We start from the raw sequence: 16681 nt of genomic DNA on the forward strand, positions 1-16681 counted from the left end.
GCAATGGATTTCTTCTTACCAACCCTGTACTGACACCTCAGGACTGATTCTCCCTTATTCCTTGTCTATAATATGCTATTGGTGATTATATGTATCCGATGACCACCATCATCGACCCCACCACCACCACGGTCATATCTGACTGCTTTAGATATCAAGTTCTGGATGAGCTACAATTTTGCATCAGCAAATCTAAAACCGTACTGTTTGGATCCCGGCACTTCATATCCTAACCCTTCCCCTGTGGCTGCTCCATTTTGTCTGAACTTGCTGGAACAAAGCCTTACCATTCCGTTTGATCCTGAGCTGAACTTTAAAACAAATGTACTATCCATCACCAAGAAAACCTATTCCCACTTCCACGTCTGTTACCACAGACTTGCCTTCTCCAATGGTCTCCACACTCAACTTTTGAATTCCAACTATTATGAACTCCAGCTTGGTCGAAACACAATTACCCATATTCTATTGTGTACTCTGAGCAATTCTGTCCTTACGGACTTCCAATCACTCCCTGGTCCCCAGCTTATTGAATTTAAAAACCTTCATGACTTTGCATGCCTTATCATGGCAACCATCTCAAGTTCTGATGTGTCAGTGTACCCTTTTGACTGTAAGATACCCTATCCTCCAATGATGACAGAATCTTTAGCTAACTGGGCCCTATAACCTCCATTCTGACACTCCTGCTGCCTTTGCTACTTCTCTCCTCCATTTCCCCATCCTCTTTGAACCATGCTGACATCCACCTCTCCTAATTATTTTTCTCATACTGCAGGCTGATGTTTCATTGCAGTACTGGACTGTCAGAGGTGCCAAGCTTCTGACGAGAGATTAAATCAATATTCCGTTTGTTCTCTCAGCTGGACAGAAAGGAGAGTGTCAGGGTAAACGTCCATCTGCGAATAAGGTCCATGCAACAAAATAACAATTACAGGCTCCTTATTTGAATGCGTGAATCATTCACAATATGATATGGTGATACAAATCAACATAAATGGTTTTGATCTAATCACTATTAGGAAGACATGGCTGCAAGGTGACCAAGGTTGGGGAAATAAATATTCCTTGGTACATCACATTTTCAAAAGACAGCCAGAAAAAAAAGGAGAATTAACTTTGATCGTAATGGATAGCATAAGAACAGCAGTGAGAAAGGATCACGGTTCAAATGATCAGGAGGCAGGCCACATTGTGAACAGTAAATTCAATAGAAAGAAGAAGAGTTATTCACCATTTCAGCTGGAAGGACTGTTTGGGAACTTGGACAAAGAGAGAGGTGGCAAAGCAGCAGGTGATACATCTCCTGAACCTGCCAGAGGAAGGTGAGGGGTTATTGGGATGATTGAAGAGTGGGCAAGGGTCTCATGGAGGGAACAATCCCCTCAGAATGTTGAACCCGGAGTGGAAATTATGCATGGTGGTGGCATCACACTGGAGGCGGAGGAACTGTGGAAGATGATCCATTGGATGCAGAGACTGGTGGGGTACAAGGTAACATAAAAGGGAATATTATCATGGTGCTGGGAGGAATGGATAGGGGTGGAGGCAGATGTATGGGAAATGGGAGTCATGGCCAAGGGCCTTGTCAACCATAGGGCAGGGGATTCTTTGTTGATGGAAAAGGGAAGACATATAAAAAATGTTGGTTTGGGTCACTGTCCAAGTGGAGTTTGCACATTCTCCCCGTGTTTGTGTGGGTTTCGCCCCCACAACCCAAAAAGATGTGCAGGGTAGGTGGATTGGCCACGCCAAATTGCCCCTTAATTGGAAAAAAATGAATTGGCTTTTCTAAATGTATTTAAAAATAAATAAATGGACTTGCATCCATTAGCAAAGTAAAGACTTAGTTTCTATAAAGACTGCCAGGAATCTTTTCACCTATTATCTCAATGGCCACCAGACGAAGAAAACGTTCTCAGGATTCGGAGTTAGGTTTGGTCACGAGGACAAAATCAATTTGTATTCTTGCTAAAATTAGCTCATTTCAGTCTTTAATCTGTTTAACTGCATGATGCAAGAGATAAGATTTATGCTGATGAAATTGAGGATTACTAAAACTTTCATATTGATGCATAGGGCATTCTTAGAGCAACTTGATTGAAGTACAGGTTTGCAAATCCCTCCAGGGTATCGGTTATTGCTAACACCAGCTAACTGGGTAAACACCGGGCTGGCAAACACCAGCCTTCTGTTTACAAGGAGCTTCCTATTTATTAAGTTGGTCTGAACTATGTGTTATCTACGCGTTCACTGATCCCAATCAGCCAGATCGAAAGCACCAAGCCCACCCCTCAGCAACAGGTTGGTGTTAACATTTGGTGTAGGAAGGTTGAATGGCGGCTTTCAAAGAGAAATTGGATAATTATCTTAAGCTTCAGGGCCCATGGCTGGGGGGGGGGGGGGGGGGGGGGGGGGGAACAAGCTGAGCTGCCCTCGCAGAGTTAGTTTAGTTGCAAGGGGCTGAATGGTAACCATTCTCTGCTTCTAGATTGGAATGATGTGGAGATGCCGGCGTTGGACTGGGGTCAGCACAGTAAGAAGTCTGACAACACCAGGTTAAAGTCCAACAGGTTTGTTTCGAACCACTAGCTTTCGGAGCACTGCTCCTTCCTCAGGTGAATGAATCACCTGTTGAACTTTAACCTGGCGTTGTCAGACTTCTTACTGTTCCAGATTAGAATCTGCAGAATCGTTCCAGGTGCTTCAGTGGAACTGTTCACAAAACCTAATCAGCAGCCCTTCGTACAGTTTGAAACAACCTTAAATTACTGCTGGGAAACAGATTTCCAGTCAGAATGTACAGCAGAGGTTTCCTGATGTTGTTGTTTTCTTTAACTGAGAATTTTCACTCACAAAGAGTTGACTGATTCTCATTCACTTTTATTCTAAATTCAGTAGCCAAATTAAAAATAGCAACCCCCACAATTGTCCCTGTGTCGACTGCTGAGAAGGAGGTGTGGGGTGGGGGGTGGTGGTGGTGAAGTTCAGAGCGACTTGTGCTCAGGCTGTGTGTGGCCGATAGGCGGCGTCTGTGAGCTCCTACCCAGCCGGTTGTGTTCTGTATCAGCTCGGATTTCTTGAGCACAGAAATCCAGCCTCGAAAGTCTGCCTGGCTCCAGGATAAGCCACCAGACTCCCACACCAGCCAGAGGGGTCGGCAGGAGAGAACGCACCTTGTTGGTCCAGCGACTGTTGGAAATAGGGGGTCGCTTCCATTTCGGAGGCTTCACAGCAACAATAACAACAACAAAAATGAAAACAAGGAGAAAATCACCACGCACAGCTTCCAAAGGGAGATAAACAATTTTTTTTCAATTTTTTATTTTTTGAAAAGAAATACATTTTTTTTAAAAACTGTACCATAGTCCGAATCTGCAAATCTGCATCTTGGGCAGTTTGTGATAAAGTTGTGGATCTGAATTCTCCTGTGTGTTGAGTTGAGGGCTGTGACGAGAGGAAAGTGCCCACCTACCCCCGGGGATGTGAGGCGATCCACAGGGGGGACAGCCTGTGAGCTTTTGCTTCTACTGGGACCCAGCGCCATGCAGCAGGTACTGTCCAATCCGACCCTCTGCCAAGAATCATGAAGGACGGTGCAGAATCCAAAGACCAACAACTGACTGTAAGTTCCTTTCTGCCCCTCAGGGAAAAAAAAAACGACGTCTTCGGGAAAGGGAATAAACCGACTGTTTTGACATGAACCGAATTGGTGTTTAAAGATCCGTGCCGGGAGGGAGATAGATCATTTTCTTTTCTGCTTTCTGCTTTATTTCAGTTCTGCTCACTGTTAACACCACAGAAAAGGCCAGTCAAAACTGTTGAGCTGAGAGTTGCGAATTAGGCGTCCTGTTGGGACCAGGTCACATGAAGTATTCAGATATTTTAGTTCATATTTCAAAGTCATCCAAATGTTTTTTTAAAATCCTGCAGTTGCTCATGTGTACCGGATACAATTGGGACTGACATTTGGGGGTCTTCCATCTGAATGCAGGGCTGTTGAAAATGAAACCGAGTGTGGTGCGTTTTCCTGATGGCAGTTAACTTGAGCATCTCCTGTGTAATCGTGGTCCCAGCTCCTTCCCCAAAATTCAGAAAAACCCTAGACTTTCCCTCACTTTTCTCAGTTTGCTCCATTTATCTTCTAAAGATGCTGATTTTTGACTTGTGGCCCTTTCTCCTTTCATGAGCCCAGCCCAATCAAATAGCAGCCATATCCAATCTTGTTCTCACTTAACATGCCCATTAGTCAGGAAGACCCACTGGATAGTATATCGGAACACTGGAAAACCTTTCACTTAAACGGTTCAGTTATGAGGATGCATTGCAGTAACTTGGCTTTTACTCTCTTGAAGTTTAGAAGATGTTCTAATTGATTTTCTTTAAAACGAAGACAGGGATTTGACAGGGCATTTTCATTAATGGGGACAGGCCAGAGCAGAAGGGTATGTTCCTAAAATTAGAACTCGGCCATTTAGCAATGAAATCAGGAATATGTTTTCACACAAACTGTAATGGAAATCTGGAACTCTCTCCCGGAAAAGGCTTGGATATTGGGTTAGTTGAAATAGACTGATAAGATTTTTATTAAGTAAGAGTATCAAGGAATGTGGAACAAAGGTGGGTAAATGGAATTCAGCAGCAATCAAATGAAATGAGAGAACAGTTCGAGGGCTGAATGGCATATTCCTGCTTGTACAGATGTAACCCTTGAGTTCTGAAACCATAGTACTGCTCGACTGTTGCCCTGGCTGAATTAAACTGAGTGAGAGCCTTTGTTTAAAGCATTTTATTATATCCTCAAGATGTCACAGAGCACTTCACTTCCAATCTATTACTATTTGGACTATGGTTACTATTAAGTCCCTCAAACAGAAACTGAAATAAACAACCAATCAATGTGTTTGTGATGCATTACTTGAGGGAGAAATCATGGCATGGAAGCTGTTCCTGTTCTTCTCAACTCATGCAATGGGATTTTTTAATATCCATCTGAACAGGTTGTTGGAACAAGGTGGAAGAATCCATTCAAAGGAAGTTGTATTTGCAGCTCCCCAGATACTCCCCAGATACTGCAAGCAGGGTGACATTCAAGCTTGAGTTGATAAGTGGCAAGGAAATGTCAGGCAGTGACCAACTGCAGCAAGCAAGAATCTACTCATCTCTCCTTGATATTCAATAGCACTGTTGAATCTCTCCATTCTCAACATCCTTGGGGGTTACCATTGACCAGAAACTGAACTGAACCAGCCATATAAATACTGTGACTACAAGAGCAGGTCAGAGGTGGGGAACTCTGTGGTGAGCAGCTCACCTCCTGATTTCTCAAAGCTTGTGCACCATTTACAAGACACGAATGAGATGTGGAATACCTGGGTGAGTGCAGCTCTAACAATATTCAAGCTCCACACCACCCCAGGAGAAGGCAGTCCACTTTATTGGCATCCCATCCGTCACCTAATAATAATAATAATCTTTATTATTGTCACAAGTAGGCTTACATTAACACTACAATGAAGTTACTGTGAAAAGCCGCTAGTCGCCACACTCCGGCGCCTGTTCGGGTACGCTGAGGGAGAATTCAGAATGTCCAAATTACCGAACAGCACGTCTTTCTGGACTTGTGGGAGGAAACCGGAGCATCCGGAGAAAACCCACGCAGACACGGGAAGAACGTGCAGACTCCTCACAGACAGTGACCCAAGCCGGGAATCGAACCTGGGACCCTGGCACTGTGAAGCAACAGTGCTAACCACTGTGCTACCATGCCACACCATAATAGATATTAACCACCGAGCCATCAAACTCCTACAGTGCAGAAGGAGGTCATTCGGTCCATCAAGTCTCTTCAGACACTCTGACAGAGCACCCTACTAGGCCCACTTCCCCCACCCTATTCCTGTAACCCCATAACCCACCTGACTTGCACCTCTTTGGACACGAAGGGCAATTTAGCATGGCCAATCCACCTAACCTTCACATCTTTGGACTGTGGGAGCAAACCGGAGCACTTGGCGGAAACCCACGCGGACAGGGGGAGAAAGTGCAAACGTCACACAGACCGTCAACCAAGATGGGAATCGAACCCGGGTCCCTGGCCCTGTGAGGCAACAGTGGCTATCCGTATACAAGATGAACTGCAGCTATTTACCAAGGTTCTTTCCACAGCACATTCTAAGCCACAACCTCTACCACCTGGAAGAACAAAGGCAGCAGATGCTTGGGTCACTGCTACCTGCATGTTCCCCTCAATGTCACATTCTATGATTAGTTATATATCACCTTTCTTTCACTGTTGTTTGATCAAACTCTTAGAACTCCCTTTCTAACAGCACAGTTACCATATCAAGTGCAACAGCCCTTGAAATTGAAGGGGATTTTTCCTTTCCACCACCTGCCCCTGGTCCAGCCAGTCTGCTATTCAAGACTCGACCTGCTTGGTCATTAGTGATGCTGCCGAGCCACTCTTGGCCATGGACATTGAATGTTCTCCTCCCAGAGTACATTATGTGCCCTAGTTTCCCACAGTGCTTCTTCCAAATGCTATTCCACATGAAGGAGTATTGATTTGTCAGCACTGAGGGAGATTGTTAATCCATTGAATCCATTGCTTGCTCATGTTTGACCTGATGCCTGAGACTTCACGGAGTCCAGCGCTAATGCGGAGAACTCCCAGGACTATTCCCTTCCGACTGTACAACATTGTGCCACCAGCGCTGGTGGGGCTGTCCAGCAAGGAGCACAGGACACATCCAAGGGTGGTAAGTGAGGAGTTTGGGATATTGGGTGAAATGTATGACCCTGTAAGCCTGACTTGTGCTGCTGTCGTTTGACACCTCTATGGGACAATTGTTCCAATTTTGGCACAGGTCTGCAGATTTTAGTAAGGTGGATTTAGCAGGGCTGGCTGGACTGGGTGTACCATGGCCATGTCCAAGTCTGATGCCTCAGCTGATGATGTATGGGCCATCCGGTTTTATTTTTATTATACATTTCTGTAGCAATTTGAATGGCTTGCTGGGCTATTTTGCATGGCTGTTAAAGAGTTAACCACATTGCTATGGGTCAACAACACATAGGTCAGACCAGGTAAGGACTGCAGACTTTCAATCTGAAAGAACATTAGTGAACCATCCTCTATTTTAATGATCAGTATTATCCATATGTGCTTTTTAAATTTGAGATGTATTTAATTACCAGCGTTTAAATTCCCCAACTGCTGTGGTAAGATTTGCACTAGTGGGTGGACCATTCACTGAGGCCTGTGGCTTACAGTAACATAAGGATACCATAAAACACATTTGTATTGATGTTTTGTATGATTCCATCCAACTGCACTTGAACAGGGGGCAGTCAAAGCAATGTCAACGTCATAGTGGTCCTGGGAAACCTTGTCTTAAACTAGTATTTATGTTCACCAGCACCAGTTCAAATGATATGCCCTCCAATCAACCTCACAAACTCCAAAGGGAGTCAATCATGGAATGCAATGCCAGCACAGCTGCTGGGACCCGTATTACCATTTATGCTATTCAGGCTAAAATTAGTAGTCCAAATTATTTATAGGAATTACAATTACTCAAAGGGAAAGACGTACAACAAATAAACTCCAATGCAGTTATTGTCTTATATTTCAAACTTTCCCAAAAGTAATTTCCAAAATCTTCCAGTCTGCAATAGCACCATGTAACTGCGTATGTAATTAAAGCACCATGGGTGCTTCAGACCCATGGAACTACTGCAGTTACTGCACTGATCAAACTGACAGATAAATCAGAGACTGAGCACCCTGGAGAATTGCTGGACTAATATTGTTAGGCTCTGCTACTGGTAGGGAGCCTTGCTGGCGGCAAGCACGGTGCAAAGAACCAAAACCGTAATGATATTGTCCTATCTCTGGCCTGCATTGGCATCCTACAAGTCTCTGCACCAGCAACAGATCCTGCCAGAATTATCCGTATGATGTTGACACTAGCGTTTTATGAAGTGGAGACAGGTTTCTTTTATGCTGTTGACTTTCTGTGAGGTGGGGACAGGTTTCTTTGAAGAACAATCAGATTCTTTCTCAGCAGACTGGTAATGGCAGTATTAATTATTTTTGCTTTTCATTTGGATAAGTTGAGAACAGCATCCCCTTGCTGAACTGAGTCATTTATGTGCCCAGTGCCTGAAAAGAAGCCTATTCAAATTTAATTTGGCTCGACACGCATTTGATGGTTCCAACAATCATAAATATATTATCGTAGCAAAAACTAAAGGTAGTAGCCAAACAAACTTAATCTGACAGTCCCGCTAACAAAGATGGATCACCATCCCTTCAAGCTCTAGTTATCTCATGTATTTGTTCCATTGAAACATATATAATCCAGAAAGTTTTTGCATATTATACAATATTGGAATACTGTTGGATTGACATTTGTGTTTCCCTGGTGGGGTAGTTCTTTGACAGGATCTATTTTAAACTTGCATAGATTAGTCAAATACACAAGAAATTCTTGACTCTTGCTCTAGCCTGACAGACGTGGAGTGCTACCTGAGTCAGGGGGTTGGCACAGATCCAGGTTGGTGTTGGTTGATTTCCCACATAAAAGCATTGGGATACCCTCCAAGAAGAAGTGGGTTGCCCTGATAGCATTCATTCATAAGAGGAGAAAATATCACACTGTGGATTCTCTGCGAGCAAGCATACAATCTTATTGGAGAGGGTTCTGAATGCTATTCACCTGTAGCAGGAACTATTTCAGAACACACTAGAGCCACTCGTGTGTCGTCTGTATCGCAACACATAATCTAGGGGTAAGGAACTGATGGGCTGGCAAGATTCCAGCCAAAAATATTAAAACTGATCTATCTACTCGTTAATATGCACAATTCTGTTCCTGGTAGTACCCAAATAAATGTCCACTGTAGTGGGTACTGTAGATTTAAAAAATGATAGATATTTATTATAAAATCTACATTGGTGGTAAGGGGTGATGAAGACATTTGGTAAAAGCAGACTAATTGTTAGGATGACTTGGTTAAATGCACGACTACTGATCCTGGGGGATAAATCGAGTAGTGTTACTTGAACTCTTGATGAATTGCCCAATTCCAGTTGTAACCAATGTACCAAGACTGTACTCATTGGAATTTAGAAGGGTGAGGGGGGATCTTATAGAAACATATAAAATTATGAAGGGAATAGATTGGATTGATGCGGGCAGGTTGTTTCCACTGGTGGGTGAAAGCACAACTAGGGGGCATAGCCTCAAAATAAGGGGAAGTAGATTTAGGACTGAGTTTAGGAGGAACGTCTTCACCCAAAGGGTTGTGAATCTATGGAATTCCTTGCCCAGTGAAGCAGTTGAGGCTCCTTCATTAAATGTTTTAGGTAAAGATAGATAGTTTTTTGACGAATAAAGAGATTAATGGTTATGGTGTTCGGGCCGGAAAGTGGAGCTGAGTCCACAAAAGATCAGCCATGATATCATTGAATGGCGGAGCAGTCTCGAGGGGCCAGATGGCCTACTCCTGCTCCTAGTTCTTATGTTCTTATGTTCATCAGAAGAGCCAGAATGATATTCTGGCTATTAGGCAGTCTGTTCCTCATTAGATTCTACCCCCAGTAGAGAATAGTAGAACCTCTTTGTTCTGCATGTTCAGAAATTGTCTTCATTTTTGCTTTGTACAGGTGGCCCTACGGATTCGGCCCATCAATGAGACAGAAGTGGAGGAAGGAGCCACAGTCATTGCTCATAAGGTCGATGAGCAGGTCAGATATTCCTGAATGTTTTTATATCAACCTGATTTGCATGGGTTATTTTTACAGCAAATGACAACTGGTGTCGAGGGGTAGCTTTTGTTGTGGGGAAATGCCCTGAAAGTGGATCAATTCACATCGCGTTTCTTTCTTTCCAAAATTTCAGAATAACAGTGTATCGAACTGTCACAATCTAGAAGATACCCATTCAAGATTTATGATCACAAGGAGATCTGTAGGTTGCAAACCAATTAATTGGGACTGTGTTTGTTTCTCCGGAGTATAATTAATCAAATTAGGCTGCAATTTGTGGGTGAGTTTTAAGTAAATAACAAAGTTAAGGGCAGCACTGTGGCACAGTGGTTAGCACTGCTGCCTCACTGCGCCAGGGACCCAGGTTCAATTCCGGCCTTGGGTGACTGTCTGTGTGGAGTTTGCACTTTCTCCCCATGCCTGTGTGGGTTTTGTCCGGTGCTCCGGTTTCCTCCCGCAGTCCAAAGATGTGCAGTTTAGGTGGTTTGGCCATGTTAAATTGCCCCTTAGTGTCAAAAAATGTGCAGGTTAGGTGGGGTTACGGGGATAGGATGGGGGAGTGGCGCTAGGTAGGGCCCTCTTTCAGAGGGTCGGTGCAGACTCGATGGGCTGAATGGCCTCCTTCTGCACTGTAGGAATTTTAATTCCAAAGAACATGTGGGATTTTTAAAGTTCAACGGTGAGATAGAAGGACGGGAGGTAAGGAGGAATTTCAGCAATTATATTAACAACTATTTTCAATGTAGATGAGACTAATATATTTTCTGGAGCTGAGTGTGGGGAATGAGAACACCTGAAGTACTGGAAGAAAAAGGAGATTTGAAAATAATGATTGACCTTCACACTCCACAAGGTGACTAGACCAGATGAAATGCAAGAAAAATGCCTAACAGGAATAAGGATAGAGGTGGAGAGAGTCTGTGCCTGAAATTAGGGTGAAAATCAGAAGCAGCATAAATAATGGGCTCACATAAAAAACCCTTACCTCATGTGCAGTCAATAATAGTCACAAAAGTCATACAAAGCAAAAGGACAATTAATTATCGGAAAGCAGTTCTGCAATCATTCTTCACTGAATCCCAACCTTTGTCTACTAGATTTCCCCTATGTACCATATGGTTTATCTTAAGTACAATAAGAAGCATCGTATAACGTTCTGAGTAAACCACAGAAGGCTATTTCTGTTTTTACAAGGTTCAGTGCTGGGGACTTGGCTATTTACAATCTATATCAAGAACTTCAATGAAGGGACCAAGAAGAATATATCTAAATGTGCTTACGACACAGGGCGAGGTGGGAATGTAAGCTGTGAAGAGGACACAAAGATCTGGAGATCTAGGCAGGGTAGGCGAGTGCAAAAAGGTGGCAGATTGGACTATAATGTGGAGAAAAGTGAGGTTATTCATTTTGAAATAGAAAAGCAGATTTTTTTTTAAAGGGTGCAAAACTTGTATATGCCGCTGTTTTAGAGACGTAAGCGGACAGGTGCAAGGAACGCTGAAAGTGAGCACGCAGGTGCAGAAAGCAATTAGGAAGGCAGGTGGCATTCCACAGGACACCATTTTGAAGTTTGCAGATGCCGCAAAACTTGGAAGTACAGTAAACAGGAAGATGGTAATAGACTTCAAGGGGACACAAAGGTATTGAGGAACGGGTGGATACACGACATGAAATTCAACACAGAAAAGTGAGGTAATTATGCTTGGAAGAATGAGGAGAGGCAAGACAGGCAAAATAGTTTTAAAATGAGTGCAAGAACAGCGAGACGTGGGAGCTTAGTTTTGAAGGTAATGGGGCAGATGAACAAAGCAAATTAATAAAACATACAGGATCTTGGGTTTTGTAGAGACATTGGGCAGGCATGGTACCACAGTGGCTAACTCTGTTGATTCACAGCTTCAGGATCCCAGGTTCGATTCTGGCTTGGATCACTGTCTGTGTGGAGTCTGCACATTCGCCCCATGTCTGCGTGGGTTTCCTCCGGGTGCTCCCTTTCCTCCCACAAGTCCTGAAAGACATGCTTGTTAGGCGAATTGGATATTTAAATTCCACCTCTGCGTACCCGAACGGGCGCTGAAGTGTGGCGACGAGGGGATTTTCACAGTGACTTCATTGCAGTGTTAATGTAAGCCTACTTATGACAATAAAGATTATTATAGAATGAAAAAGTCAGGAAGTTATTTTAAACCCTTATCAAACACTAGTTCAGCTTCCAGTATTGTCCAATTCCGGGCACCGTAATTTAGGGAGGACACAGAGGAATTTGGAGAGGTTACAGAAGAGATTTATTAGAATGCAATCCCCCATCCTTCGAACCAGTAACATGGATAGGCTGGAGAAGCTGAAATTATTTTCCTTAAAGCAGAGAAGGATATGGTTTGATAGAACTGTTTAAAGTCATTAAGGATTGTGATCCAGCAGATGAAGAGAAAATGTTCCCCAATGGCTAAAAGGTGAATAAACAAAGAGAACATATTTAAGATGATTTGCAAAAAAATGAGAGGCAAATGAGGGAAAAACATTTCCGTACAACGAGTTGTTAGGATTTTGAATGCACTGTTTTAATCTGCATTCGCCTATCTATCAATGGTGGCCAATGAAATTGAAGGGCAGCACGGTAGCATTGTGGATAGCACAATTGCTTCACAGCTCCAGGGTCCCAGGTTCGATTCCGGCTTGGGTCACTGTCTGTGCGGAGTCTGCACATCCTCCCCGTGTGTGCGTGGGTTTCCTCCGGGTGCTCCAGTTTCCTCCCACAGTCCAAAGATGTCCAGGTTAGGTGGATTGGCCATGATAAATTGCCCTTAGTGTCCAAAATCGCCCTTAGTGTTGGGTGGGGTTACTAGGTTATGGGGATAGGGTGGAGGTGTGGACCTTGGGTAGGGTGCTCTTTCCAAGAGCCGGTGCAGACTCGATGGGCCGAATGGCCTCCTTCTGCACTGTAAATTCTATGAAGATGCGTTATTGTTAATTTCCCAACATTCGCTAAATTCTAGAAAGATTCCATCTGACTATAAAGTAACAAATATAACCCATTGATTCAGGATATTATAGACCAGTTAGCTTTATGTCTGTCATGGGATGGTGTTGGAATCGATCATTAAGGAAGTTATAGCTGGGCACTTAGAAAAAACTCATGGGAATCGAAGTGTCAGAATGGTTTTGTGAAAGGGAAATCATCTTTAACCAGTTTATTGGCATTCTTTGAAGGAGTAACATGTACTGTGGATAAAGTGAGCATAGGGGCGCACTGTACTTGGATATCTAGAAGGCATTTGACAGGGTGCTACAAAAAGGTTATTGTACAAAGTAGGATCTCATAATGTAGTGGGTGACATATAAGCATGGATAGAAGATTGGCTGGCTGACAGAGTATGCATAAATCGGTCTTTTTCTAATTGGTAAGATGTGACGAGTGGAGTTCTGTAGGGGCCTTTGCTCGAGCCTTGGCTTTTTACAATCTACTTAATGACTTGGATGAGGGGAACGAAGGCATGGTAGCCAAATTTACTGATGACACAAAGGTAGGAAATTATGTTGTGAAGAGGGCCGAAGGAGGTTGCAGGCTGATACAGATAGGTTGACTGAGTGGGCAAACATCTGGCAGTTGGTGTATAATGTGGGGAAATGTGAAGTTGTTCACTTTGGCAGGTAGAATAAAAAAGCAGAGAATTACTTAAACGGAGAGTGACTGCAGTATTCTGAAATGCAGCGGTATCTAGGTGTTCTTGTACACGAGTCACAAAACGTTAGGATGCAACGAAAGGGAAAATGCAGGAAAACCTCAGCAAATCTGGCAGCATCTGTAGGGAGAGAAAAGAGCTAAGGTTTAGAGTCCGATGACTCTTTGTCAAAGTTAGGATGCAGGTATAGCAAGTAATTTAGAAGGCTAATGGAAGAATGTCCTAGAGAGGAATTGAACATAAAAGTAAGGATGTTGTGCTTCAGTTATAAAAGGCATTGGTGCGACCACATCTCAAATACTGTGTGCAGTTTTGGTCTGCTTATTTAAGGAAGGATGTAAATATTTTCCATGCGCTTCAGAGGAGGTTTACTTGATTGGTACCTGGAATCAGCAGCTTGGCTTCCGAGGTTGGACAGACTGAGCTTTTTTCTACTGGAGTTTTGAAGAGTGAGGGGGTGACTTGATTTAAGTATGTAGGACCCTCAATGGCCTTGACAAGGTGAATGTAGAATGGACGTTTCCTCTTGTGGGTAATTCCAGAACTAGGGGGCACTGTTTGAAAAATAGGCGTTGCCCTTTTAGGATAGAGATGAGGAAAACATTTTTTCTGCGGGTTGTGTGACTTAGGAGTTCTCTGCCTCAGAAGGCGGTGTGTCGTTGAATATTTTTAAGGACAGACATGGAAGAATTATTCTTAGGCAAGGGAATCAAAGGTTATCTGGGGCTAGATGGGAATGTGGAATTCAAAACACAAACACGATCAGCCAAGATCATATTAAATGGCGTAGCGGGCTGAAGGGGAGAATGGTCCACTTCTGCACCTAGCTCATAAGTCCAATATGTTTGAGCATTAACAGTTGTCATAATATACACACAAGTATATGATGGTGCACAGACAGACACTGATTGACACAGGATGACCAGTTAACACACAGAACACAGCAGCCAATCACCAGACAGGACACGGCCACTATAAAGCCAGAGGGCACCAGTTTTCCCGCTCTCTTGGGATGCAGCCTCTGAGATAGCCAGAGCCCGTGAGCAGCAACACGAACATCCACCATGTGGTAGCAGGATAGTCTGGTCAGCTTAGCCTCAGGTCTCCAGTCAACTCACCATAGTGTCAACCCACAGTTCTAGTATGTTTAACAGTTCATAGTTCAATAAAATAGAGTTACATTTCTACAAGTGTTGGAAGCCTGTCTCTCTCACGGCTATGGTAAACGCAGTCCTCGCAGACCCAGCATACCCAACACATCAACACTCACTGCTCAATCAATTAACAGGTGGCATATATTAGATAGTGTTCAGTCAGTTTTTTAACGTGCTTTAATCCCTTCATGTGCTGTGAAGATTTTTCTTTTGAATTTCTATGTGGTGCTGAGTGATTTGGACCAAAGGATATTATTGTGCTGGATTTAAAATGCAGTACCTGAAAATGTATTGGACTGCATGGCAGGGCCAGGGAGTTATTTCAGCAAATGTTAGAATTAATAATGGTCCAGTACATATTTTGCTATGTTATTCATCATGGTTGTCAAATCAGAACACCTGAGCTACAGAGCCACAAGTGGGATTAGTCTGACGCACTCCATAGATGGAAGAGGTGAGATAAACTTCTCAAAGCACTGGTGGCAAAAATCCGTCATCTCTGGGTTATAATTGTGTTTACTGATCAGATTATGTTGCACAGGGGAATGATCCCAACAATGAATGCTTGCTGGTTGCATTGTTTTAATCAGATTGTTGGGAGAGTAGTAAAAGATCAGCCATTTATTGTATTTGCCTGTGTGTGTACTTGGGGGTTTTATTCCTCTGTCTTTTTTGGTGAATGCCTTTCCTCCCATCCGGAAAATGTGTTTGGCTATGGTTTCACGAGTGGCGAGGACGCACTGCAATTAACTGCAATGGAAGCAGGAAATGCTGGAAATACCCAGCAGGTCAGACAGCATCTGCGGAGAAGGAAATGGTTAACAGTTCAGGTTGATGACCTTCCATCAGAACTGGGAAAAGTGGGAGATGCAAATAGGTTTTGAGCAAGGGGTGAGTCAGGCAAGGACCAAAGAAAGGCCTGTAATATGGCGAAAACGGGAGAGATTCAATATCAGAAGAGTTGGTCCCAGAGGACCAAAAGGAATAGTGATGGAGGGGGTGGGGGGTGGGGGGGGAGGGGGGGGGGGGGGGGTTGGCAAACGAAAGACGTGCCTGGAACATTTGCGTTGTCATCTTAAAAAAAGAAGAGAAAAACAAAAACATGCAAAAGAAAAAAATCAAACAAAATTTGGGGGTGGAACTTATGGTCAGAAATTGTTGAAGTTTGTAAAGTTTTTTAAAAATTTGTTCATGGGATGTGGGTGCTGCAGGCTGTGCCAGCAATTATTGCCCATCCCTAATTGCCCTTGAGGGGGCAGTTAAGAGTCAACCACATTGCTGTGGGTCTGGAGTCACATGTAGACCAGGCCAGGTAAGGACGGCAGATTTCCTTCCCTAAAGGACAGAAGTGAACCAGATGGGTTTTTACGACAATCGGCAACGGTTTCATGGTCATCATTTGACTTTTAATTCTAGATTTTTATTGAATTCACATTTCGACATCTGCAGTGGTGGGATTTGAACCTGTATCCCCTGAGCATTACCCTGGGATTCTGGTTTGCTAGTTCAGTGACAATACTACTGCGCCACCGCCTCCTGTATGGAAGGTTCGAAAGTACCAAATTGAAAGGTGAAGTGATATTTTCAGCAACCTACTGGCCCAGCGATCTAGCGGCCCTCGGGGACAGCGCGATGGCGGAGGGCTGCGTGCTGCTTCGGCACCGATACATGGGCCTGCACTGCCAGCGCAGGTCTGTGAATGCCGTGATGGCCGTCTCCGTGCCAACGCTTGCGCGTGGTGGCCGTCTCTGCGCTGGCGCCGCACAACATGGCGGAGCCCTACAGCAGGCCCACGTAGAAGGAGGTAGGACTCCTCCAGATCGCAGGCCTCGACGGCGTGGAGTCCCCCCCAGAGTCTGATCCCCCACCCCCACCCACCGGGTTGCCCAATGCGGCCGTGGGTCCAAGCTCCTGGTACCAGGTTGGAACCACGCCGGCAGGACTCGGCGGGAATTCGTCTGGTTGACCGCGGAGAATCGCCGCGGGGGCCTCTACCAGCAGCCCTCAACTGGCGCTGCGTCGACCTCGTGGGGGTTATTGACACCAATTCTCTGGTCACCGGAGAATTA

General features: G+C 44.2%; 1 protein-coding gene across 1 annotated transcript in view; it reads left to right on the top strand.

Moving 5' to 3' along the window:
* Positions 1 to 3093: 3093 nt before the first annotated feature.
* Positions 3094 to 16681, top strand: part of kif19 (kinesin family member 19) — a 241009-nt gene continuing 227421 nt past the window's right edge. Inside the window, exons 1-2 of the mRNA XM_038777686.1 lie at positions 3094 to 3625; positions 9674 to 9754. Coding sequence (XP_038633614.1) covers positions 3587 to 3625; positions 9674 to 9754 — 120 coding nt within the window. The 5' untranslated portion in view covers positions 3094 to 3586. The remainder of the gene's footprint in view (positions 3626 to 9673; positions 9755 to 16681) is intronic.

The sequence above is a fragment of the Scyliorhinus canicula genome, chromosome 18 (genome assembly GCF_902713615.1).
Source record: "Scyliorhinus canicula chromosome 18, sScyCan1.1, whole genome shotgun sequence".
In the NCBI taxonomy this organism is placed as follows: domain Eukaryota; kingdom Metazoa; phylum Chordata; class Chondrichthyes; order Carcharhiniformes; family Scyliorhinidae; genus Scyliorhinus; species Scyliorhinus canicula.